At 36.1% G+C, this 27,712-nt stretch overlaps 1 protein-coding gene across 7 annotated transcripts in view; it reads right to left on the bottom strand.

Annotated features, from left to right (window-relative positions):
- Positions 1 to 27,712, bottom strand: part of Usp9x (ubiquitin specific peptidase 9 X-linked) — a 135,095-nt gene that overhangs the window by 27,341 nt on the left and 80,042 nt on the right. For all 7 annotated transcript variants that reach the window (XM_075957413.1, XM_075957410.1, XM_075957412.1 and 4 more), the window contains 17 exons: positions 26,489 to 26,576; positions 25,767 to 26,109; positions 24,931 to 25,026; positions 24,230 to 24,441; positions 21,957 to 22,197; positions 21,309 to 21,458; positions 20,522 to 20,642; positions 16,913 to 17,043; positions 16,439 to 16,717; positions 14,092 to 14,217; positions 12,447 to 12,572; positions 10,920 to 11,086; positions 8,669 to 8,777; positions 8,348 to 8,494; positions 6,947 to 7,093; positions 5,786 to 6,008; positions 3,154 to 3,374 (listed from right to left, as the gene is read on the bottom strand). In XM_075957413.1, the coding sequence (XP_075813528.1) occupies positions 3,154 to 3,374; positions 5,786 to 6,008; positions 6,947 to 7,093; positions 8,348 to 8,494; positions 8,669 to 8,777; positions 10,920 to 11,086; positions 12,447 to 12,572; positions 14,092 to 14,217; positions 16,439 to 16,717; positions 16,913 to 17,043; positions 20,522 to 20,642; positions 21,309 to 21,458; positions 21,957 to 22,197; positions 24,230 to 24,441; positions 24,931 to 25,026; positions 25,767 to 26,109; positions 26,489 to 26,576 (2,927 nt within the window). The remainder of the gene's footprint in view (positions 1 to 3,153; positions 3,375 to 5,785; positions 6,009 to 6,946; positions 7,094 to 8,347; positions 8,495 to 8,668; positions 8,778 to 10,919; positions 11,087 to 12,446; positions 12,573 to 14,091; positions 14,218 to 16,438; positions 16,718 to 16,912; positions 17,044 to 20,521; positions 20,643 to 21,308; positions 21,459 to 21,956; positions 22,198 to 24,229; positions 24,442 to 24,930; positions 25,027 to 25,766; positions 26,110 to 26,488; positions 26,577 to 27,712) is intronic.

The following is a 27,712-nucleotide window of genomic DNA, read 5'->3' as shown; positions in this document are numbered from 1 at the left end:
GAACTAATCAGAAGTGTAGTAAAATAAGTCGAGATAAATTCCAATTAGTGAACATATATATACTTTTGTTTCCAAAAGCACTTAATTTTCAAAAGGTGTATACATTTTAATGTATTACTTTATAGTATTACTTATTTCTGCCACTTCACAATGAATGAGAATATACACATTAATAGTTGTAAAAGAATGAAGCTAAAGCCTCCTTAATATTAGTTTAAAAAAATCATTTCACTGTTTTAGCAGTAACCCATATAATTACATTAATAAATAAATGTGATTATAAAAAAAAAAACTCGGGGCTGGAGAGATGGCTCAGAGGTTAAGAGCATTGCCTGCTCTTCCAAAGGTCCCGAGTTCAATTCCCAGCAACCACATGGTGGCTCACAACCATCTGTAATGGGGTCTGGTACCCTCTTCTGGCCTTCAGGCATACACACAGAATATTGTATACATAATAAATAAATAAATATTAAAAAACCCAACTCATTCTGCACCAAGTCCTAAAAGTTAGAGCTAAAACATCAAAAATCTTCAAGGAAAAATCTTCAAGACATGGTAATTGGTAATGATTTCTTACTATGACATCAAAGGTACAAGCAACATGAAAATCGACAAGTTGGATGGATCTCAGGAAAATGAAAAAGTTTTGCATAAATACACTGCCAAGAGAGGCAGCTAATTTAGTGTGGGAGAAAAATGGAAAGTCACTTATCTGATGAAGAAGTAGAACCCAGAATATATAGGACTCTTGAAACTCTCAATTCAAATTTTAAAATGCAAAAGAGCTGGCAATTCCAGCACTTAGGAGGCAGAAGCAGGAAGACTTCAAGTATGAGGTAATTCTGATCTACATAGCAAGTTGCAGGCCAGCCAGAACTACATATAATTAGACCCTCCTTAAAAAAAATAAAAAAGCAGCAAGATTTAAAGAGGTTTTCTTCAAAGATGTTCTACCTTAAACTCAACTAGAATATCTATTCTGCTAAGAACTAAAAGCAGGGTCTAAGAGATTTCTGTGTATTCATGCTCATAAAAGCATGAGCTAAAATGAGGAAGCAATCCAAGTGTCTGTGACAGATGAAGGATAAACAAAATGTGCTACATACAGCCAGTAAAAAGTATTATCCTCTGGCAGGAGGAAGCTCACAAGTTACAGGTTAGTCTGTACTATTCTCAAACAAAATGAAACAACCAAAAGAAAAAAAAAACCTTATCAGTCACAGAAGGGCAAATATTGTATAATTCCAGTTATATGAGGCACTTAAGAGTAGTCAAACTTATATAGGGAAAAAAGTCACTGTCAAGGACTATTGCCAAGGTTGAAAGTTCTTTAAATGGGTACAGAGTTTCACTTTAAAAAAATTATTTATTATGTATATAGTGTTCTGGGCACCAGATCTCAGATCTCATTATAGATGGGTATAAGCCATCATGTGGTTGCTGGGAATTGAACTCAGGACCTCCAGAACAGCAGACAGTTCTCTTAACCTCTGAGTCATCTCTCCAGCCCCAGAGTTTCACTTTTGCAAGATAAAAAGTTTTGGATATGGTGGTAATGATGCACAACAATAAGTGCATTTAATACTATTTAACTGTACAGTAAAACATGGTTAAGATCAGTGTATTGTAAAACCTTAGAAAATAAATAGTAGAGTTGAGTACTGCAGAATGTGCCTGAAGTCCCAGCTACTTGTGCAGATCACTTGAGCCCAGCCCAGGAGTTAAAAATGGGCAACCTGGGCAAAACAGTCAGATCCTTAACAAAAACAAATAGCGATAAAGATATAACATGAAAATTGCCAAGGTTCAAAATCATGAGAGCCACCAAGGAAAACTTATAGTTCAGTGGACATTTTGTGTTTGACCTTTGATATAGGAATAGACAATATGTAGGGTCCTAGCCAGGTTTGGATATAAGCACCCCCTATGAAGCTTTTGTAAAAAGTAAAAATACTCAGTCCCCAATCCCTGGATCATTTAAGTCTAGTATGTCTGGGAAGAGTTCGTTTAGAAGACCCAGAAATGGTAAACTGTTTCTTTAAAACAAATCCAATCTTCCTGAATGAAGGGAAGAAAAGAAGAAATATCCAAAAACATTTACAACAAGAATAGTATACTTGGGCTTCTCACTTCAATTCCCACTAACACTACAAACAGGGACATAGGGTGGGTATAGACATGACCCAACTTCAGTACTGCCACATTCTCTTCTTTGAAAACAGGCATCCTAAGTATCTGCTCTGGCTACTTTACAGGCAGCTTAAAAAAGCCTTGTCATAACAAGATCATGTGAAAAATATTTGAAGTAGAGAAGAGTTTTAAGTAGGTAGAGATATGACTGGGATGGGGGATGGTATATAAGAAAAATCATGTAAGCACAGAAAAAAACAGCCTAGCATGGCATATACACTATAATACTGGCACCTGCAAGACTCAAGCTGGAGACCTTCAGAGGCTAGCTTCAACAGCATAGCAGGAATATCCCCTCAAAAATCATGGACACAAAAATGGGAAAAAAGAAAAGTGAATATGATTTTTAAGTTGTGTGACCCAAGAAAATTCTTTGTCCAATGTGGACCAGAAAACCAAAAGGGTGGTCATTGCTGATTTAAACTAGTCCAAGTTCAACTTTTATCAAATACTACATAAAAAAGATGCATTGGAGACATCATACTAGGAGGTAGTCCAAGTGGGAGAGGCCAAGCTAATGGCAACTTTTATAGTTTTGACAGTCTAAGGAAGGAAAATACACCAGAAATAGCTCTTCATATCCACTGACAGCATTTGTGGATTCATGAAGGTCAATATTGGGAGGAAAACTGATTCTGTACCACACATGTACAGACTTTTAGAAGTATTTTCCATGTAATACAACAACTACATAGAACTGACACTAAAGTATTATATAAAATCTACAGATAACCTAAAGCATGTAAAAGGATTTGTGTAGGGTCTATTCAAACTATTTGTAAATGCTAGTCAGTGGATTCTGATCTACTGCGGTGGGGGTGAGGGAATCTGGAAGGGGATCCTGGACAAATCTCTTGTGGAAACTGGTGACTATACTAGCCTCCCTCAGTCGCCTTTGGGAGAATGGTGTCAGTTATTAGAATTTCAAACACAGAAAAAACAAGTACTATAAGCAAAATTTACCTCATTGTCCTGCTTCTCATCCCCAGAAGTATCATCATCTACATCACTACCTGTGCCTTCAATTGCAAGAATACCGTTCCTGATGGAGGGAATCATATAGAGCTGCTGAATCACGGAATTCATATAACAAGTAGCACCGGCATTTTTCAGCCCCACAAATCCTTTAGGTGGGCGGGGTCCAACAGGTGGCAGGTATTCCCACTCAGTAAGTGCTTCACAAGCTGAAAAATAAAGAGTTTTATAGCATAAGCATGAATCATTTTGTCTTTTCCAAGCCCTGTTAAACTGTCAAAACAGTTAACACTATTACCTGTGCAGCCATTGGAGTTAGGGCTCTCACTTGGCATTTTTTCCACTAATAAATGCATTTAAGACAGATAGCGACCCACCAATCTAAAATCCTATTTGTTTTTGAGGCAAAGTCTCATGTAGCCAGACTGGCCTGGAACTATTGATGCAACCCAGGATAATCTTACTTTTATCACCCCAGTGATTGGATTACAAGTATGCACCACCATGCCTACTTTATATAGTATGAGGAAAATGAAAGTCACTGCATTCTACCAACTGAGCCACATCTCTGACTCCAACAAACTCCGTATTTTTAATCTGGTGCTGCTTCTATGGCAGTCTCTTTGATATATTCACATATGATGGGATACAGCTAACATTTCCTTGTTCAGTTTGGTTTTATCTGTACTATTCAGTCATTTACTTTTTGAAAAATATTTTTATTAATGTGTATGTTTTTGTATACACGTAAGCCAGAGATATGTGTAAAACCCCTGGATTTGGTAATTGTGAGCCACTCAATGTGGATGCTGAGAACCAACCTAAGGACCTCTACAATAGTAGTAAGCGTTCTTAACCATTGAGCTATCTTTCCACCCCATTATTAACTTTTACTTTATATACATCACAATACATGATGGTTTGCTCAGCTTTAATGAAATAAAACTTATTCATTCATGTTTGTGGTTTCAATAATCCCAAATAGCCAGAATTTATGTACTAGTCCTGACATTTGCAAATACAGTTAAAACTAGCTCTGCTTATTTTTTCACACCATGTTATTTTAAGGAGCAAATCAGATGGTAGATATATATCAGCTGTATCAAGTAGAAAACAAAGTGACAAAGGATTAGAGAGATGGCTCAGCGGGTTAACTGCACTGGCTGCTCTTCCAGAGGACCTGAACACACAGAGAAGATATAAATGATGATATGGCTATCAAAAATGCCAAAAATATACTTTTTTTTTTAGCACTTGTTAGCTTTCATTTTAGACAGAGCCTTGGAATGCAGTCCTAGCTGTCCTGGAATTTGCATGCAGGTCAGTATGGCCCTTTTGAATGACATGTACCTCATAGTTTGGGCCATTTGAACTTGGTCCCCAGTTTGCAGCACCAGTTGGTTACGTTTACAAGGTGTAGCATTATTAGAGGAAATATGTTACTTGGGGCAGGCTCTGAGGTTTCAGAAATTATGTGCTATTTCCAGTTCATTCTGTTTCCTGTTTGCAGTTCCAGGATGTGAGCTCTTCTAATGTTCCTACCTGTTGTCATACTTTCTGGCTGAGATGGTGATAGATTTATCCCTCTGAAAATGTTAGCCCAAATAAACCCTTCCTCCTTTAAGTTGTCTTGTTCATTGTGTTTTATCATAGTAATAGAAAAGTAACTAATACAAACAGGTTGGCTTCAAACTCATAGCAAACCTTCCAGATACTGAGATTACAGGTGTGTATTGCCATACCCAATTTATACTTAAAATTTAACATGCAAACGTATTACTCAAAAGGAAAATACCTCTCCATTAAGCTTAAAAAAATTTCATCTTACTATTATTTAAATTTGCTAGGATAGCTAAATGTCTAATTTTAAGGTACTTTTAACAACCGTATTTTCTATTCTGGGCTACAATGTAATAATAAAATCATTTTGCAAACTTTTCAAAGATTTATATAGTGCTGAGGATTTATGTATTGTATTATGTATATTCTGATTGAGCAATCTATCGATCTAACATATCGATCTATCTATATCCATGTGAAGAAACATGTATTTAACCCCAGCATTTGGAAGGCAAGATCTCTTATGAATTTGTATTCAATCAGGACTCCATAGTTAAATGTCTTAAAAGAAAAAAAAAAAAACAAGTCAGACGGGTGGTGGAGGTGCACACTTTTTAACCTGGAACTCGGGAAGCAGAGGCAGGCAGGTCTGAGTTTGAGGCCAGCCTGGTCTACAAAGTGAGTTCCATGACAGACAAGGCTACACAGAGAAATCCTGTCTCAAAAAAAACCCCCCAAAAAACAATGAAACAAAACACAATACAACAACAAGAACAAATGTGAATTCATTTCTCTATGAATGCCTGATAAGACTCTTGAGTCATGAGATTTAGGTTTTGGTTGCATTAACTAAGACTACTGACTACAATGAAGATAGATTGTATTTCAGATTTGAGAGATGACATTTAGTTTACCAACTACTTGCACTTGTACCTATGTTTCCATATATCTATTTGCTAAAAATCTCAAGATTGGTTACTAACAAAAATATGAAGATGTTTGTAAAAAGAACAGAATTTAAAAGAATCATCTCCACAATTTTATGTTTTAATGTACTTACTAGTTATTGCTGTACCAATGTAATACATTTCAGTCAAAGAATCTACTATCTGTTTGAGGTTTCTCACACAGCCAACAGCTAATGCTACAAGTAACTCAAAACCAGCATTAATCGTAGCTGGTGAACCACAGACAGGAATAGCCTGTTCAGCTGGAAGCTCTCCATTTCTCATATATTGCAGGTAAACATTGGATGCAGGAAAGATGAAATCGTCGATTAATTCCTAAACAGTTGAAAGAAAGAATACATATTAGTAATGACATATTCTGAATTTATCTTTTAAGAAAATCATTTTAAAGTTTATTACAACTTAAGACTTTCTTACATCACAGAAAACATAGTGGGGCTTCTAGTGAAAATATCCTAATTTTAAAAACTCTTTACCTACGCAACCCATTTCTTACTTATTTTTAGGTATTAAGACAGAACTGATTGCTATAGTATCATTTATATTTACTCAGAATCTACATAGCCCAGCCTGAATTTGAACTCCGAGATCGTAGTGCCTGGCTCTATTTTACATTTACTTTAAAAATCAAATGGTTATCAATATAAAAAACTTTGACTGAAATTATACTAAAATGACATTTTATCACCTAAATTACCCTGTTAAAAAACTTAAAGAATTAATATAAGCTGGGCAGTGGAATCTGTGTGAGTTCAGAGGCCAAGCCTGGTCTACAAAGTGAGTTCCAGGACAGCTAGGACGGTTACACAATGAAACCCTGTCTCGAAAATTGAGAAAAACAATTTATATATGATGTAGTCTTAACAAAACAGAGGTAGGCAAATCTAAGTTCTAGGCCAGCCTGCTCTACATAGCAAATTCCAGGATAGTCAAACCTACTATATAGAGAAACCTTGTCTTAGAAAACAAAACAAAGAAAAAAGGGACTTAGGAACAGTTCAGATTTTTCAGAAAAGAAAAATTAAGTAACACTTTACACTGACATTTTATATGCATATAGAAACACGCCTAGAAACCTGACATGGCTACTGGAAGACATAACTGCTTTACATTATCTAAACAAACATTCTTAAAAGGTAGGTTTTATAAAAGGTAACGATAACACATCAAAGACTTAATACTATCAATCAGATTCAATGACAACACTTACAAGGATAGAATATGTAGTTTAAAATCCAGAACACAGAACTTACTTTAATGAGATTAGCACCTCCCTTTTCACAACCAATATGAAACTTTTTCTCAGGAGTCTGAAAAGCCAGTAGCTCTTTTGTAACCCCAAGGTGTCCTTCCAAGATTGTCTCTTCAATACCCGTTTCACCTGTTCTTTTAACATCATCCTGCCAAAGGGAAAAAAAAAACTCAATGATGAACTTATGAAATGGAAGAATCTGAACAAGACAGCTAAAAGAACATGAGACTATTTTAAACCTTTCCAGTCAAGCAAGTTAAAATTATCTTGAAATTTCTAGAAATATGCTTTATGGATTTCTAGAAGAAATGCTAATCTGAAGGCTAAAATCTGCTGTAGTTTGGATGTGAAATGTCCCCTATAGGCTATGTTTAAACACTTGGTCCCCAGCTGCTGGTGGTATTTGGGACACTTGAAAAACCTTCAGGAGGTAGAATCCTCCTGGAGGAAATATATTAGTTACTAGAAGGATGTGTTTGTTGGCTTCACCCTATCTGGTTCTTTAGTTTAAGTATGATGGATTGGTCAGCTTTCTGTTTCTGCTGCCATACTTTTTTTGATGTGGACTCTTAAACCCCCTCACCCTTGTAGATCTCCCTTACAGATCACCTCAGAAATAAATTTTTATACAAGTCTTCAAAAGAGTTACAATCAAAATTAAGTGTATCTGATCACTTTTGGGGGGAACACCAGCATTTTATTTATTCATTCTCCTCTCCCTCTCTCTCTCCAAACAGGGTTTCTCTGTGTAGCTTTTGCTGTCCTGGAACTTGCTCTGCAGACCAGGCTCACCTCAAACTCACAGAGATCCGCCTGTCTCTGCCTCTCTACGGCTGGGATTAAAGGTGTGTGCCACCACCACCAGGACAGCATTTTCTTTAAATGAAAATTTGCTCAAAGACAAAAAAGCTATAAAACTGCAGCTGAACCTGAGTATGCCAAATCTTCCCCGCTACCTTACTATGTAGCCCTCAATTCATACAAATGTGCTTGCTTCTGCACCTACTAGGTTTAAAAGCATGTGCCATCATGCTCAGCTTTTTATGTATGTGTTCTCTGTCTGTAGGTATGCCTGCATTCCAAATGAGGGCATCAGATCTCATTACCAATGGTTGTGAGCTGCTAAGTGGTTGCTGGGAATTGAACTCAGGAGCTCAGGAAGAGCAGCCAGTGCTCTTAACCGCTGAGCCATCTCTCCAGCCCACGTATTCTAAATCTTAAGTACAGATTTTCTGTAAGTAGTAATGCATTCATTCTGTAAAGCACAACAGACAACACAATGCATGGTCTTTGGTTCTGTTTTAGATTTATTCACTTCACCAAAATGTTCTAAACTATGAACCATTATTAATGAAGCATTTAACAATGATAAAAAACAAACATAGCATTAATTGTGACTTACCCTAATTCTTTTAAGCCAATCAATTTCATTATTGAGAAGAACTTCAGCATTGGGTACATTAATATTACTGTTGTAAGCATAATTAAGAAGGTGCCGTAAAAGGGTAAAGTAGTCGCCTGAATGTTTAGCCCTCTCTCTGGCTGTGCTCTGAAAATGGGAAAATACAGTATGTTCATGCTTGGAATTTCTTTTATTCAAAACCCTGAGTCTTACTGATTAAGTATAAATTGCCATAACTGATACAAGCTAAATTCACAAATTCCTGAATATCCTAGTTGAAGGAATTAGTTACACTAGTAAACATTTTTTTAAGTGTCTTACCCCCAAAACAGTGAAGAGCAGAGTAATGAAGAAAAGTAGAGGCCTGTGTCCCATGCAACATCTGGTGCACATTAAGAAGAATTGCTCCTGTGCTACTTGACGAACAGTTCTGAAATGGAAATTATTAAGAACATAAAGTAATATCCACTTAAGCAGTCATAAAAAATACATAAGTAAATGAGTTTACCACAGCAAGTCCAAGGCTGAGACCAAACACTGTTTCTGAATAGGTTTCAAACTCTTATAGGTAGAAAATGCTCTATAGCAAGTCCTAAAACATCCACCACCAACCCCCACACAGAATTTTCATCCAAGTGCATTTTATGTGGGGTCAAAGGGAATTATGTTATCAGAGAAAGGATATCGCTGTAGGTAGTACTGTTGTACTGGTTCCAAAAGCATGGCCCCCAGATGAGCAACATCAGTATCACCTGGAAACTTGTTAGGAGTGCCAGTTCTCAAATCTGATGAGAAACGGTGGTACGTAGGCCTGGCCAAGAATGTGCCAACAAATCTTTCAGGTGATTAAGATATTCTCTAAGGACAAAGTATTTATACAGTATGTTTTCTAAGGGGACTAATGACATTATGGGAATTTTATCTAACAATTTATGGATCAATCTTTCACCTAAGTTTATATACTGCATAAACTTCACGGGGAGCAGAGACAACTCTGTTTGACATGGTGCTTCTAGAACCTTAAAGAGCTGAGACACAGTATGTGTGCAAGAACCAGTTACAATTAAATCAATGACAATAAAACTTTCAGATTTGGGCCTAAATTTAAAATTTAAGATTTGAGCATTCCCTAATTCAAAAATCTTTCCTTCAATATCAGCATGCAAATGCATTATTAAATGGAACTAAATGTACAGAGCTGTCTAATCATCATGAAGTTTTCTCAAAGAGGCAGCAAGCTTTTCCTGTTCTGTTTGGATTCCATGGAAAGAGTGTTTCTGGGTTTCTCTCTCTCTCTCCCCACCTCCCATCACCCCCCTTTTCTTTCTTTTTCTTTTCTTTTTTTTTTTTTTGGAGACAGGGTTTCTCTGTGTAGTCCTGAAACTCACTCTGTGGATAAGGCTGGCCTCAGGATCTGCCTGTCTCTGCCTTCTGAGTACTGAAAACAAAGATGTATGCTACCACTGCCTGGTTGAAAGAGTTTCTTTCTTTTATTAAACTTCATATTTATTTATTATTTATTTTTAATTAAAAATTTCCACCTCCTCCCCTTCTCCCATTTCCCTCTCCCTAGTCCCCTCCCTCTCCAGTCCAAAGAGCAGTCAGGGTTCCCTGCCCTGTGGGAAGTCCAAGGTCCTCCCCCCTCCATCCACATCCAGGTCTAGAAAGGTGAGCATCCAAACAGACTAGGCTCCCACAAAGCCAGTACATGCAGTAGGATCAAAACCCGGTGACATTGTCCTTGGCTTCTCAGTCAGCCCTTCTTGTCCAACACGTTCAGAGAGTAAGAAAGAGTTTCTTAACTGGCCAGAGATTGTTCAAAGAAATTACTTAAGGTTCTTTTCTTATCAGTATATTTTCACTTGATACTACACTGTATCACATTAGTGTGCTGTCAGGAGTAGGCAAGTTGAACCTGACTCATTAACATGTAACAGCAACACCTACTAGTTTTTTTGTGGTTGTTTTATGAGACATAGCCTCACTATGTAGTCCTTGTTGTCTTGGAACTTGAGATGTAGAGCAACCTAGTCTCAAATTCACAATGGTATCCATGCCTCTGCCTCCAGAGTGCTGAGATTAAAGGTGTGAGCCTACCATACCTGGCCTAATTAGTTTTATAATTTACTTACATGTGAAAAATCAGACTAAGACTAATATAAATGGATGGAAACCATTTTCTACAAATTTTAATGCCTTAAAGTTGAATGACTTACATAAAAAGCAGCTTGAAACATTACTGTTACTGATTAAATGCTCTTGAGATAAAAAAAAAGGGATTTACGCTAAGTAATTAATCTTTATTTTAGTATGATGTTTCTATGTAGCCCTCTTTTAAATTTCACATTAAAGTAACAGTTAGCACCTAGGAATTTACGACAGGAGGCCAATAAATATCCAATATTGTAGACTAAAACTAAACAAATTCAGATTAGGTTAAACATTGTTAAATGAAAATGTCTTCAACATTAATGTACTGTGGAGAGTACTTGGTTTCTCTGATACCTTGAGCTAACATAAACTTGACTCTACTTAAAAAAATAAAGCTTCTTAAAATTAAAAACAAACTTACTTGCTGTGACAGTGCAATAGTAAGTCAATAATGAACGTCTGCCAAGCCTTTTCTTTACTTAGAGCATCTAAGGCTGTTGGAATCAAGGCGAAACACAATGTCATCACTTCCAATGCTTCACAGCAAACCTGTTCATCTTCCAAGTCTGGTTCATTGCCTGCATTGGTCTGTAAAATTATATTAGAAACAAATTACTTAAAGATTCTTTTAAAGAAAAACCATATGTAACATGAAAGTCTAAGGGGAGATTCCTGATTAGGGGCTGGGGAACAGAGAGAACAAGAAAGGGAGGAGGAAGGGATAAAACAACAAAAAATTTTGCTTACAAAGTGCAATAAAAAAAATCTAATGCTTTATAAATTCATTTAAAAAGTGCTTAAGAGGAAAATATGACTTCAAAAACTTAAGTGCTTAAAATTTACCTACTCATTAAATTACATGGTCCTTCTTTTTACTCATACCTCTTGAGGCCTTTTGGAAAAATTTGGAAATGAAAATAAAGTCTAATATCAATACTTTGCTGTGACTCAAAAAGGGTTAAACACATATACTAAACATATATAATCATTAACCATTTTCTAGTAAGAAACTTCTGAAGACCAACAACCAACCATTCTTTTTCCTGTGAACCACAGTAGGTTAAAATAGCTCTATTATCTAGCTTTTCTACTGTGCAATTAAAAAAAAAATCAATCTCCTTGGACAATTGCTCAGTAAGGGTTTCAAAATTCTTCCTACCCCCAAATATGCGGTGATTTTATTGAAAAGTCAGTACTATAGTAATGTGAATGAACTAGGCTTTCAATTATTTTGCTGAATGAATACTGAGGACTATACCAAACAGGTAATATGGGAACATACAAACAGTAAAAAGGACAATGAGTTTGATACAAAGGGGAAGTTCTACTAAGTGAGTGAATCAGTCCTTACTATTCAACTTTTTCTTAAGAATGTAAGCAGTGTGGGCTGTAGAGTTGGCTCAGCAGTTAAGAGCATTGTTGCTCTTATAGAGGAACAAGGTCCAATTTATAGCACTTGCGTGGTGGCTTTCAGCTGTCTATAATTCCAGTGCTAGGGGATCCAACACCCTCTTCTGACCCCTGAGAGAAGTGGGCATTCATGGCACATATATGTGCATGTAGGCAAAACACTCATACGCATAAAATAATAAAATAAATAAAACTAAAAACCAAAACAAAACCCCCAAAGAATGCAGTAGTATCCAAGGGATAGGTAGGTATATATGACAGAACCCTAACTAATATAGGACTGAAAGATAATGAAAAAACATGTGAAAAAAATTCTTTGAGATAGTCTCACTTCAGTGAAAACAGAAAAATCTCTTAATTTTAAAGCAGCCTCACAGGATTAAATTCTTTATTTTCAAAGTAAATATTCAATTATAGCGCAATTATTACTATGAAAGTGATTGGATATTTTAAAATGAATACAGTATAAGTATAGTCATATACATAATTCACTAACATTCATTTTATATAAGGGATATATTTCTCTTACAACTCTTACCTTCTCATAAATTTTTGTGATTTCTTCATTTGGGCTGAATACCAGCTGTAATCCCCCACATCCTGATGTCCAAATAATTTTTTGTATAGCTCTAATTACACAAATATCAGGCATATATCTTGAGGCCTATAAAAATAATGATTAATTAAAACTGTTGTTTAGACTATTAGTGCTGATCATCACAAAAATGACAATGATTGCACTCCCAGGTTTTTACAACAGAAAAAGTCAAATACTTGTATAGAATTTTCACAGCAGTTTTATTTGTATCTAAAAAAAGGGAGAAAAAAAACCCAAGTATATTTTGGCAAATATACAAAGTATGGCACATTCGTAATGGGATATATACAGGTTTATTTTATATATAAAAGATATATTTCTAAGTATATGCATATTTGTATTTGTGTGTGTGTGTGTTTTGAGACAGCCTATGTAGCTCTGGCTGTCCTGGAGGTCTCTATGTATACAAGGCTGGCCTAGAACTCAGAGATCGAACCTGCCTCTGCCTCCCAAGTACTGGGACTAAAGGCATGTGTCACCACAACCAGTTTATAACAGGATATTTAACAACAACGAATTAACTAAGGACTCTTAGAACACTGACAATTCACAAAGTCATTAACTTGTTTTTATTTAATTCATTTTTTGATCCAGTCTTGCTAGCCTTCTTGTTATCCTTCTGCTTCAGCATCCCAAGTGTTGGGATTACAGGCATATGATCCAAATGAATAAAATTCGAGAAAATGAAAACCCTCTTAGCAAGTCACGCTGGCTCACACCTTTAGTCTCAGCACTCAGGAGGCAGAAACAGGAGGGATCTTTGAGTTCTGTCAGCCTGGTCTACACAAAGTGAGTTCCAGGACAGCTGGGACTGTTACATAGAGAAACCCTGCCTTGAAAAGCAAAGCAACAAAGAACAAAACAATCTTTCATCAGGACAGAAAAATTACTGGTTACCTGGGACTAGTGCCTGGAAAGAATGGACTGAAAACAAATCAAAACAGAACAAAACACAAACAACAACAACAACAAAAAAAAACACAAGGAAGACTTACAGAAATATTCTGTCTTAGAGCTATAGGTGTAAAACCCTGGATCTGATCTTGAGATCCAATGGCAAAGAAAAAATATTCTGTGTAGTGCTTATATTTTAAAAAGAAGTATTGGGGCTGGAGAGATGGCTCAGAGGTTAAGAGCACTGACTGCTCTTCCAAAGATCCTGAGTTCAATTCCCAGCAACCACATGTACTGAGATCTGGCGCCCTCCTCTGGCGTGAGGGCATACATGGAGGCAGAATGTTGTATACATAATAAATAAATCTTAAAAAAAAGTATCAACTATACACTTTGAAAGAATGCTGTCTATCATACAAAAAGCTGATGAAAATATTGCACTAATATTAAGTTGACGTTAGGAAAACATTATCTAAACTGAACCAGGCAAAACACATGTAATAAAATAAAAATTAAAGAAAATTTAGAGTAACACTTAAGACAAGTAAAGCATTATATGTGTGTGTTACTACACAAAATTATAATACTATAAAGTAATTTGCATATTTATATAGAAATAATTTTGTACAGTAACACTATGACACAACTACACACACACACACACACGTATATTACTTTTAACAATACTAACCTCATCAGAAATCTGCTGAGCAAGACGAACAGACACATTTCTAAGCATGCATTCAGACGACGGGTTAGGAATGCTCTGAAGGGCACTTTGTAGCACCACTGCTTGATCATGAGTTACTTGGTTGACCTGAAAAAATAAAAAGTTAAAACATTTGAGTATTCTGTATATAACTTCATCCAAACATTTGTACCCTACTCATCAACTTAAAATGATTCCCTTAAGATGTTTTCTTTCCGCAGTAATACACAAAGCACTCCACTTTGCCAACATGGCATCCAAGTAGCACAAATTTCTATACAATCCCTTACTGTAGATTAATCTAACCCATGTTTCTAAGAACAGATCAAGTTCAATCTCATCTAAAGATACAGCAAATCATGACTATTTTTTCTTACCTGTGCACCCTTTGGGGAGACCCTGCTCATAATCTCCAGTTATCAAATTCTACTTTGCAAGTGAGAAAAATTACAACTATTAAAGCCTAACATACAAATAGTGGTATTTTTACCTAACAGTATACTAACATTTTCAATGAACAAGAGGCATATGAAGTAGTTTGAGTAATTCTGACTTTAACTGTCCACAAATACTTGACAATTATAATACCTTATTATCTGCAACTGGCAAATGGCATATTCTCAAAGTATTATAGAAGAGATAGAAAAGAAGGCATGTTACTGGCTTTTGTGTATATTGTATACATCATTAAGTAGTCATATGTCATAAATTAAAGTATGAATCTGTTTTCATCCTAACAGCCCTTTCCTCATTGGGTGAGAGATACAGGATCCCAACTAAACTCTTGGCCTTCCTCATGTTGTTTAAGCTACCCAGAACCACTCTTTCCCCTTTAACCTATTAAGAATTACTTTAAAATATATATAGTATGTATGTATGTATCTATCTATCTATATACACTTAATTTTAGTCATTTTTATCTTTTGTAGAAAGTTTGCTGCTTTCTTTTAGGTCTGTTTCGTATGCTATTATGGCCTTAAACTGGTGATCCTCCTGTTTTAGCTATCTAAATGCTGAGACTACAAACTTCCACCACACCTGGTTGCTTTACAGAAAACTTCTAACATATGAAAGTGGTCAGAATAAGATAATACAATTATCTACAAGGTACTCATTATTCTGCAGGTATTGTCAATTATCTAATTATTCCTTCTCATTTTCTATCTCTATTGCTCTTTACTCTAGGATTGCTGTTAGGGAAATTCTGGGTATCATGAAACTACATTGGGCAGTGGTGGTGCACACCTTTAATTACAACACTCGGGAGGCGGAGTCAGGTGAATCTCTGAGTTCCGAGGCCAGCCTGGTCTACAGAGCAAGTTCCAGGACAGTCAGGGTCACATAGAGAAACCCTGTCTTGAAAAACCAAAACCAATAAAAAAAAAGACCCTCCCCAAACAAAAACAACAAAATATCCCAGAAACTAAAAACCAGCAACAACAAGAATAATTATATATCATAATCACCAACATTCCACTCCTCCCCTATTAAGACATAAGTAATTTCTAAAAACAAAACTTTCGTCAGACTTTTGTAAAGAGAGGGTCTGTAGCCTAGGCTGGCCTTGAATATGTAATAATCCTCTTGCCTCCATCCCCCAAAGACTTTTGACTTCTTTCAGCAATTAATTAAATATTATTAAAAATCAACATACTGAAGAGATGGTTCAAGAGACTAAGAGCACTAGTTGTTCTTCCAAAGGACGGGGTTCAATTCCTAGCACCCACACGGCAGTTCACAACTGTCTGTAACTCCAGTTCTAGGGGATCTGATACCCTTGAACATACACTCAAGGCAAAACCCCAATGTACACTAATAATCAAATCTTCAAAAAAAATTAAATTCATAGTTTGACCTTTAACTAGGCATCAAACTCTAGTTTATCTTGAGAATTTCACCAAAATAAAGATGCTATCTAAGCAAAAACAGAATGACAACTTCATAATTGGAGTTTAAGCAAATGAAGGTGAGAAAGAAAACTGGTAAGAGGCTAAATCAACTATAACTCAACACCACTGGTATCTTATCTGCCTGACAGAAGTTAAAAATTCATTACATGTGAGATTTTTTTTTTTAGGTTTACAGTGAGAGCCAAACAAAACTCAAATGGTCAGAAAATAACTGAAGGAACCACCCTCCAAAATAGTAGTGAAGCCTTTGAAGAGCTAGTATACTTTTAATACAAATACAGTCATAAGATACCCACTGGAAAGAAAACTTCAACACTGAATCAAAGTTTAACTTTAAAATCACTGAGAAATTTAATCTTAAAAATTATATCTACTATTAGAAATTAAAAGCAAAGCAAAACCAAACAAGTCTGTATTACCGATGTCATTGGATTTCCGCCTTCTACACCTGGCTGACAAGCTTCTGCCACAGCCCGAACATGGCCATAGCCAATAGCAGTTAGTAACAGTTTGGCTATTTTAAGAGCATTGAGGTAAGCACCCCTTCGAGTTTCCATATCTGCATTTGGTAGGAAGTTATTTCTGGTTAGCATACTCAGGACAAGGGGTAGACCACCACTTTTCAAGAAGTGAAGCTGAAAATCAGAGGAATCATCCCCCAGGGGTGCACCAGCAGGCATTAACAAGGCATAGACTACCTGAAAATAAAAGGGGGAAGGGGAAAAGAAAATGATTGTATTAAAAGGAATTTAAAACATAACCTCCATGTCAAAGACTAAGACATTCCTGACTATTTTAAAACCATCTAATCTTATCCACATTCTTCATAGTAACACAAAGATCAATTTAAAGATCAAGACTCAAATTCAAAATGTAAAAGACAAAAAACCAACCTCTGTTAGGTATAGCACTTGTGAGGCAGAAGGACCAAAGAAAAGTGAGTCAAGAGACGGACTAAGGCTGCTTTCTCCAAGTTTGGCATGGTCCAAACAAATAGCTCTTAATTTTTCTATTGTTGTACTATCTGTAAGGGAGAGAAAGATATAGAAAGCATAGTCTGAAATAAAACGCAATTTACACCTTTATCACTTCTAGTATTTTCAAAAGCATGGAACAGCAAACAATTCAACTGAGGTATACATTCAGTTAAGCTTCTATAACACAGAACCTTATTTGAGTTGATTTAAAAGCAACCAAATAAGAGAGAAACAAAACACCAACCAGGGCTTTTTAATTACCCAAGGAAACAGTCTCTCATCCCAGGAGCCTCCAGTCAACATGCTCTATTCAGCTGCAGGAGACCAATTTAAAACAAAACAACAAAAAACACTTCCAAAGGAACGGTTCTTTCCTACAAATTTACTGCTTACCTAATGACATTACATTATTTCCTACCTAGTTTGTTTCACTGAGTGACAGATATAACTGTACCCAAGAAACTGAACCTTACTTAATAAGACTGAAGAGGAGCCTGACACGTGGTGCATACCTTTAATCTCAGTGCAGAACCAGAGGCAAGCAAGTCTGTGAGTTTGAGGACAGCTAGAGGTACACAGTGATACTCTATCTCAAACAAATAATCAAAAATCTTGAATGTAGGATGGAACCAAAAGGTAAGACTGAAGAAATGAGATCATTTAAGCTCATTCAGTAGGTAAATGTCCTTGCCACCAAACTGATGGATAACCTGAGTTCAATTCATATAACTCACATAGTGGTATGAGGAAACTAATTTCTGAGCCACATAACCTCTGACCACCACATAAACACTGTGTTATCTACACAAAAAATAAATATATAAATTTAACAAATGTTAAAAGAAAAAAGTTTAAGGCCTGGGGCTGGAGAGATGGCTCATTAGCCTGCTCTTCCAGAGGTCCTGAGTTTAAATCCCAGCAACCACATGGTGGCTCACAACCATCTGCAATGAGATCTGATGCCCTCTTCTGGTCTGCAGTCATACATGTAGACAGAATACTGTATACATAATAAATAAATAAATCTTTAAAGTTTAAGGCCAAGTGTGGTGGTGCATGCCTTAAGTCCCAATACTCAGGAGGTAGAGACAGCCAAAGAGTTCTAGGCTAGCATAGTCTACATAGAAAGCTCAATGTCAGCCAGAAATATTCAGCAAGATCCTGTCACAAAAAGTTCAAAAGGAAGCAGCAAATGAAGAAGAAAAAGTTATGCAATTTAAGCTGTCATAGAGGTCAGACATGCGGTAAACAACAAGCTACACGCAGGGAGGGAAGCTTTAGAGAAAGATTTAAGAAAGCCCAAGTGTTAAGGAAAGCATGCTTAGAAAAGAAGTAAAGGAAAACTTATGTTTTTTTGAGTAATTCAGAACAGTAAGCAGGCTTTTAACTATATGTGTGGGCAGTTTGTAAGCTTCTACCTTAGGTTACTGTTTTCCCTTTAGAGTCTTTAAAGGATACCTAAATATAAGCAATTATATACCTAAAGCAATGCATTATTAAAAAAAAAGTAAATCCAACCAATTAGGGTGGGAGTAGCTTTCAATTCAAGCAATGAGGAGGCACAGGCAAGTGGATCTCTGTGAATTACAGGCCAGCAAAACCTACATAGTAAGATCGTGTGTCTCAAAAATAAAAAAAAAAAAAAAAAAACAAAAAACAGTAAAACAAAGAGAATGAAGCCCTTACAACAGACTTTGGCATATTTACATTAAACTCCTTGAAGGAAGTAGATCTTAAAAAGCAACTCATTCTGCTTTGTTATATACATATTTATATATATGTATAAAGCAATACATACTTTAACCAAATGCTGACTGTTTCAAATTTAGACATTATAGTTTGATTTTAAAAAGTTCAATCATGTAAGCTGTGTGAGTACACAATAACATTGTTCATGTGTAGAAGAAGTCTGAATAAAACTTTTTGGAGTTAATGTGTTCTAGAGATGTAATTCAGGCCATCAGGTTTGTGTAGTAAGTACCATTACCCACTAAGCCCTCTTAATGGTCCAAATTTAGGTACTAGATCTTGATTTAAAAAAAAAAAAAAAAAGCAACCTTGACTTTTTGTTGTTGTTTTATTTTGGTTTTGCCTGACCTTACTGGCTCACTGTCTCCATCTGGTGGCAGGAAGTTCAAATCACAAGCTCAAGGCTTTGGTGTGGGTTTGTATTTTTAAACTATGTTGTGGAGGTTGAACCTGCACACACAAAGCAAAAACTGTCATAGGCAGGTCAGGACTAAATTGAATTGAGGAGTCTAAGCTGGTAATCTATTATGTAAATTTACTCTGTCCCATAGTAACCAGACAACAAAGTTGCTTATGTCAGAACATGGTGTTTACTTTAGAAAATAATGGTTAAGAGAAGCACAAGATCGCTTCAAAAATTATGTGGACAAATTAAATGATACATTAAGCCAACGATGTGAAAAGAAGAGGAAGCAAACACTATAGAGCTGTCAATATTATCCAAGGTGGGCCGGGTGGTGGTGCACTCGGGAGGCAGAGACAGCCAAATCTCTAAGTTCGAGGCCAGTCTCTTCTTCCACTGTGAGAGTGGGTTCCAGAAATCAAATTCAGGTTTTTAAGACTGGTGACAAGCACCTTTAGCTGCTGAGCCATCTTACAGGTCCTAGGCAATCGGGTTCTACAAATGGCCATGGTACATCATGGTCTGTTACTCAGTTCTTGGCTGTTGATTGACAAAAAATTGCAAACAATATATGAATGAGTGAGTGTGGCCGTACACCAGCAAAACGTATAAAGGATATGAAAATTTAGATTTCATAAAATCTGGTATCAAAAGTAAGTATTTGAAATTTTATTACTATTTGTATGTGTATGTGTGAGTGAATGGCAAATGTGTGGAGGTCAGAGGACAGCTGAAGGGAGTCAGTTATCTTCTACCATGTGGGTTCTGGTATTTAACTACGGGTTCATTAGGTCTGGAGGGACACTTTCATTCACTGACCCAGCTCACAAGATCCTCAATAGATATCTTTTGGTTTTATTTTAGCTATTAAAAATGTAGACACTTTCAAACTGGGCAGTGGTGGCACACGCCTTTAATCCCAGCACAAGAGGCAGAGACAGGAGTATCTCTGTAAATTCAAGGCCAGCCTGGTATATGGAGAAAGTTCCAGGACAGGCTTCAAAGCTACCCAGAGAAACCCTGTCTCAAAAAAGATGTTGGGGTGTGTAAAATTAAGCTGTAGGAAGATTCTGGTCTTTAGGCCTAGTACCACTGATGCATGGTTCATTTAGGAAAAAAACAATTGTTGTTGGGCGGTGGCACACACCTTTAATACCAGCACTTGGAAGGCTGGAAGGCAAAGGCAGGCAGGTCTCTGTGTGTTCAAGGCCATTCTGGTCGGCAGAGAAAGTTATAAGACAGCCAAGGTCACAAAGAGACAAACCCTGTCTGGAAACTCACACCTCCCGAAATGTTTATATAATACACACACACACACACACACACAGAGTTTATTGTTACCATGCATTATGGCATCATTAGAAACATCTTACCTGGTGGCATAAGTTTCATAAGCACTCTTGCTCCATCTCTAAGGGGTGGCATATTTAGACTGCTCCCTAAGTCTGCAACTTGCCAAAGGAAAGAAATGTATCTGGGATGAAGTGACATAATCTAGAACACAAAATACACAAAATTACCTGTAGATTATTCCTTGACTTCAAAAAGGTCTACCTAAAATTTAAATTGCACCTGTTGTTCTTCCTCATCCTACCTTTACAAATTCTTCATGATGCAGACCTAACATCATCTGAGCAACATCTGCAATATTTTTTTTAAGTATTACTTTTCACCTGCATATAACTTCAGATGACTCTGGACATGCCACTAATAAATTCCTAACCAGTTTGTTCTTATACTGGAGTGGCTTGTCATTAAAGACATTAAAGTTCTTATGAGGAGGGGTGAAAGAAGAGGTCAAGAATGGGAGATGTCACTGTTTCTTTGGATACAATCTGAGAAAGATTACAGAAACTTCTCTGCATATGGAGTTTTGAAAGGATCCATTTTACAGGATAAGCATGTAAGACAGTAGTAGCTTTCAAAATTCATATATTGAAATGTTCCAATTTAACTCCAATAGATTAACTATATGCAAGTATAAGCAAATAGTAACTACAGGGTTACCTTGCAGAAGGCTTTACTGAAATTTAAATGGATAATTCTATAGATATTTTGTCTCATGAAAGAGTTCCTCAACAGCAACAAAAAAACTTTTTTATGCATTTGATTATTTTCAACAACTCTAGCATAATGCCTTGCACAACTGAATCTACTCACCACTCCAGGCAAACAGCTTTCCACTTCTGGATTGGGGCCGTCACTATAATGATTACCATGGTTTCCAGGAGACCCAGTTGAGGAATCAGAGGAGCTATCAGGACTTGAAGGCATATTGGAGCTTATTTGTGTAAGTTTGGCTGTAATTAGCTGAAAATGATATATATTAGAATCAAAAATGGGGAAAAAACCTACACAAAACAAGAAAACTTATTTGATGATACACCAACAAATGAATCAAAAAACTACAGATGCTGGACTTGGAGAACTGGCTTAGTGATTAAGAACACTGGCTACTTTTGCAGGGGACCCACAATTCTTAGCACCTACATAGCAGTTTACAATTGTCTGTGACTCCAATTCCAGGGTATCCAATGCCCTCTCTTCTGATCTTCAAGGGAACCAGGTACACACATGGTGCAAAGACATACAAGTTTTTAAAACATTCATATACATAAAACAAAACCAGATGCTAATATTTTCGAAAAGTACACGTAAAAAATACTCTTGTAGCTACTTGTTTTAATATATTGGAGGTATCCTATTGAGTTAGTGTTATAAGCTTAACATCTAACATAAATATTTAACAATGAAATACAGTCCGAGGTTCTATTAAATTTTTTTCTTTTGGTAACTATATATACTTACTGATTTATCTTTTAGATTTAATTGTCCAATCAACTTTCTGTCATCTCCAGGATCAATCAGCTCACCACCCACAAAGAGTTCAATTTTTGTATGAGCTACATTAGCTTTAATGCGATTGAGAATACATCGTCGAACTGAACCAATTGTATCATTTGTATGAGACCAAACTTCCAAGTCATCTACTTGTCTGCCCTGGTTTGGAAATCGAACTATAAAAGAGAGGTGTTTACCACGGAAAGCTCTGGTGGGGAAAAGAAATTTTAAAAAAATCTTATCAGCAGATTTCCAAATTTAGTTGCCAAGAAAAAAACGATAAAAATTTAGCATTAAGTATTTTCTTATTAAACAAAAGAATGCAAATAAGACTTTTTAGTGCCCTAAAAATAAAAACTGTTTTTAACTATAAACACTGCAATATCCAAAACACAATGACTATATTCATATTCCATTGTTATTAACCATGGCGGCATCAAATGATGTACTGATCTATAAGAAATTAGTACAAATGTCAGGTATGGTGCCTCATTTCAGTAATTCAGTCATTGATGAAGAAGAAGGATTATAAATTTCAGTCCGGGATGAGCAACCTAAAGCAGCTCACAAAATTAGGACACAGATATAGTAATAGTTTGTTAATTTTTATGCTTGTAAAGTCTAACTCACTAATTCTTGCTATTTACAAATGTGCAAGGTAAGATTAACTTTGAGAGTATCAACAAAAAAGCTGTCACACATTTTGCCTGAATTTTACTTATTTTTGAGATAGGGTCTCACAGGGTAGCTCTGGCTGGCCGGGAACTTGCCATGTAGACCAAATTGCTCTCAACTCAGAGAGATCTGCCTGAGTGCTGGGATTAAAGGCATGCACTACCACTCAGAATTGCCCGAAAAAAAAATGCAAAACTACAATATGTTGCCATATTAAAAAGGAAATTATATTCATCAAGGACAACTACATAAATATCATTTGAATTACTAAATGGTAAAACCTAAAAAGTATTATTTGAGCAGTTGAAACTATTTCTTGGCTATATTGGTTACCTGATAAGTTTTTAAGACTTCATTCCAATTACTTTTCAATCTGAGTATGCTATTTTGTTGTTGTTTGACACAAGGTACAGAGAAGAACCAGGTTAGGTTCCTAGAACCTGCCTGACAGCTCATCTCACGGGGCTCAAATGTCTGTAACTTCAGTCTGAGGGGATATACTGCTTGTTTCTGACCTCCAAGGTACACATATGGAACACATACATACAATGTAGGCAATCACTCAAAAGAAGTAACTATGCACTATATTCTTTCTTTTTTTGTAATAGAATCTCGTTAGAGTCTTGGTTGGTCTAGAAACTCATTATATTGACCAGTCAGCTCCAAATTTGTAACAGTCCCCCTGCCTATGCGAATGGGCTAAGAGGCATGCTATAGTGTTTAACAGTGTAAACAACTATAATCAATGTATATTCAAATACATAACAGTGTAAACAACTATAAAACTGAGGCTGAAGGGATAGCTCAATAGTTAAGAGTGCTTGCTGTACAAGCATGAAGAATGAGGATACAAACTCATTTCCCAGCCCCCTACATTAAAAAGTTAGAAGCACTTGTTAACTCTAGAAATGTGGGTGGCAAAGACAGGATGATTAGGGTTTGTTGCCAGTCTAGCTCCAGGTTCAGTGAGAAACCTTGTCTGAACGGAATAATAAGGTAGAGAATGACAGGACAACCAAATTTCACCTCTTGTTTCCATAAGTGAGCATGGTGGGTCCATTCTACATATATACATGTGTATATAACACACAATTATATTAAAACTTGGGCCTATGAACACGTAAAGTAGCTTGCTACCACACCTGAGAACCCAAGTTTGGTCCCTGGGACCCAAAGGACTCAAAGAGTAAATGGCAAAGAACTGATCTCTCAAACTGTCATATGATCTCCACACTCAAAACCATGGCATATGCATGACTACACACACAAAATAACTTACTAACACACTGAGAATATGTTTAAACAAAACAAACAATCCCAAACACTTTTTAAAAAGCCATATAAGGCCTGACCCACTTCCTCTCTTGGGGTTGATTTCTTTCCTAATAAACTGTTCTACCACAAAAATAAGCAAACATTTCCAGAAGATACTTATGTTTTTAAAGGGCAAGAAGCATTTTTCAAGAAGATAAATTTCTTCTTTTTTCCTTGTACATTTTAAAAAAATGACTAGGAAAATACCAAATGACTAAAAATTAATCTCAGTTGATCAGTTATTCACATACCTTGACATAGGCAAAATTGTTCTTTCTTCATGATAATCACTATCACATTCATTTATGTATTCTCTTAGAACAGTTAATACTCTAACCATTCGAACAGCTTCCTGTCTTGCACAATTAATACTGTCTTTGTCACCATCCAAAACACACAGCGTGTCATAAGAGGCTTTCAAACGGTCAAAGCAAGACTGAATGAAGTCTTCATGGATCACCACCTACAAATATAATGCGACAAATAAAGACAGAGATGGAAACACCTAACAATGTTGCTCTAAATAATCATATTTAGGCAGATAGTCTACTGTTGTTAAAAGGAAGCTAGTGTCAAAATAAGTTAAGGACAAATGATGTTTTAAAAAAAGCCATTTAGGATTATGTAACTGGTTATGAAAACAAACTCAATAAAGTCTTTACTATTTCAATATAATAATAAACATCAAAATAATCCAACCATTTCAAGATCATTCTCAAGGCAAGATTCACTTAGAGATATAAGAACTTGGTATTTTTACAAATATATGTATTTTGAGGTAAAGTGTTACTATAGTCCAAGCTCACTTTAAACCTCTAATTCTCCTGCCTCAGGCTCTCAGATGCCAACATTATAGGCACATACCATCACACTCAACTTTTATGTTTTATATATTATAATTCACAAGCTAGAATTCTAGCTTGTGAAAGTTTTAATGCACACTGATCCTCACCTGATTAACCTGCAGCCTTGGACCAAGGTTTGTGTATATCTCTTTAAGGAGATCTATAGCTCGGCTGGCAATATCATCATTACTCTGAATTACAACCTGCATTTAAAAAAAAAGATTAATGTTTCTCAGGAAATGTTTTAGTTGAGCATTTAAATTCAAATCATATCCTTAGTTATTTTCTTTTTTTTCCTATGGTTTATTTAACTTTATTTTATGTGCATTGGTGTAAGGGTGTCAGATCGCTGGAACTGGATTTTCAGACAGTTGTGGACTGCCATGTGGGTGCTGGGAATTGAACCCGGGTCCTCGGGAAGAGCAGTCAGTGCTCTTAACCGCTGAGCCATCTCTCCAGCCCCATCCTTAGTTATTTTCAATTATACTAACAACATAATGGTTAAGTTGACTGAGTAAACGAGACAAACAGATCAAAATAAAGACTAAATGCAAGATGCAACTGTTTAAATAAAGAAATTTAAGAATGACATTTTACTACAAATAAAATATGCTTTGACGAAAAGCTCGGTCTTTCAAGAAGGAATTCAAAGTAGATAGAAGAAAACAAGATGCTACATAAAAATACAGTTTAGTATAAAAATTCTCCCTTTTGTCTCTCAGTTCCACAATATTTAAAATTTACACCTTATTACACTTGTGGCTTTCAAACTATATTCAGAACTATAGGGTTTAGATGAAGTATGTTAAGGCTGACCCCTGTTAAGAGGACTGGAGAGGGAAAGGTGAATGAAGAAGCCTGGAGACAATGAACAAACACATTTATAGTTATTTATTCAAGAACATCAGGTGCAATGCTGACAGAGCTCCTACTTTTGACTTACCCTCCAAAGATAGTCTAATCCTATCAACTCCAAATCATCCATCATATAGGCTCTTCTTTTTGCTACTAGTTTTCCTTCTCGACAATTCACAGCTTTGAAGAATCTCTCAAAACATTTCATTCCATTTTCAGTTAACAAGGAAGGATCAAGCTGAAGTACATTACTTTCGAAGAAGTCCTTGTTGATATCAGGATCTAAGTCGGGTTCATCCCCCATTAGTTTGGAATACCACTTGAAACAGGCTTCACGATCACAAAGGTAAACCGCATTTTCAGCTAAGCACTTCCATATTTGTTTTGCCTGAGGAGCACACAGCCACAGTTGGCCATCCTTCAATAAAAATCTTAGAAAAACAAAAAGAAATTAATTTATTTGACACAACACAACCTGCCTGTTTATGTATGAAGTAATACCTCTATCACATTTATATTTTTAACTACAAATGGCAGCTCTTTCTAAGAGTTCATCAGTTTTTATCTGAGAGTTTCAGGACAGCCAGGGCTACACAGAAAAACCCTTTCTTAAAAACAAACAAAAATGTCCTGTAATAAAAGTATGCATAAGCAAACAAGAGACATCTACCCTAAAGCTTAAAATAATGAGGAGAATGTTACAACCCAGGGACATAATCTTTTTATGTGGGAAAATAAGATGTGGCAAAAGAAAAAAACAAAGCAAAAAAAAAAAAACCCACCAAAGACATAGTCAAATATCAAACAAACCTAAGAAAATTAAGCCGTTCTTGAACTTCTTGAACATGACTATATCTACTTCCCAGTCTCACAGTCTGTGGGTCATAGTCTTCATGATCTACAAATTAAGAAAAACATGAATAATCATACCACTGCTGATTTCAACCAATGACCTGTCAGTTTAAAAAAAATCCTTTAATCTGGCTGGGGTGGTGGTGGTGTAATCTTTAATCCTAGTACTTGGGAGACAAGAGGTAAGTGTTCTCTGTGAGTTTGAGACCAACCTGGTCAAAAAGAATTCCAGGATAGCCAAGACTACACAAAGAAACCCTGTCTTGAAAACCCAAAAAAGAAACCACAAAACACATTAATCTTCTATCATTATATAAGGTAACTGGAAATCTACTAATAATAGGTGCTTTTCAACCCATCTAATATTCTAGCAAAATGTATTTCCCTTTGATGCATCCCAAAATAAATGATCTGTTAAATGTACTATTAAAATTCTTCAACACAGTCCCTTTCCTCTTTGATGTGCTATTAATTCTGGCCAAGAATATTAGAGAAGTGATGATACACCCTCCTGGTATTACAATCAGAAGGCAGATCATGCCACTTTATGTCAATCCTCACTATGCTCATGTTGAAATGGTTTCTACCAGGCTCCTCCATTGTCAAGATGCTACTTTTCCCCCACTAGCTTTAGTATCAGCCCAGCTCTATTCTGTGTTTAATTCCTAACACCTTGGACACAGAGCTTTGAAAAAATTCAATGAAAGCCAAATAATCAAGGATAGTCAAGAAATGTGACAGTAGCTTTGGGCTACATGAGAGGCCTTATACAAAAAAGCACCGAGACTATTAAAAACAGATAAACTTGGCATGCTGATGCACACCTCTAGTCTCAGGACTGAGGAGGCAGATCTTAAACAGTATGAGTTAGGTTGGTACACATAACTGAGTTCCAGGCCAGGTAGGGATAAACAGAGAAATCTGTCTCAAAAACAAAACACCAAACAAAAGTCGATACTTTGTAAGTATTCAGTCCTAACAGTTCCTTGATTTGTTAGCAAGTAAAGACAATCCATTGCTAACTTGTGTTGTCTATGTGGCAGTATTCCATTAAGGAAATATATATGATCAATTCAGTTATCTTTGAAAATGGGTGGGAAGTGTTAGTAAATCACAGCCGGGAACCAACGTAAGTCAGTTATTATTTTAAATATCAAGTTGTGGGAGCCATTTCAGAATGCA

This window comes from Microtus pennsylvanicus, chromosome X (genome assembly GCF_037038515.1).
Source record: "Microtus pennsylvanicus isolate mMicPen1 chromosome X, mMicPen1.hap1, whole genome shotgun sequence".
NCBI classification, from domain to species: domain Eukaryota; kingdom Metazoa; phylum Chordata; class Mammalia; order Rodentia; family Cricetidae; genus Microtus; species Microtus pennsylvanicus.
This window is presented reverse-complemented; position numbering and strand designations above follow the sequence as displayed.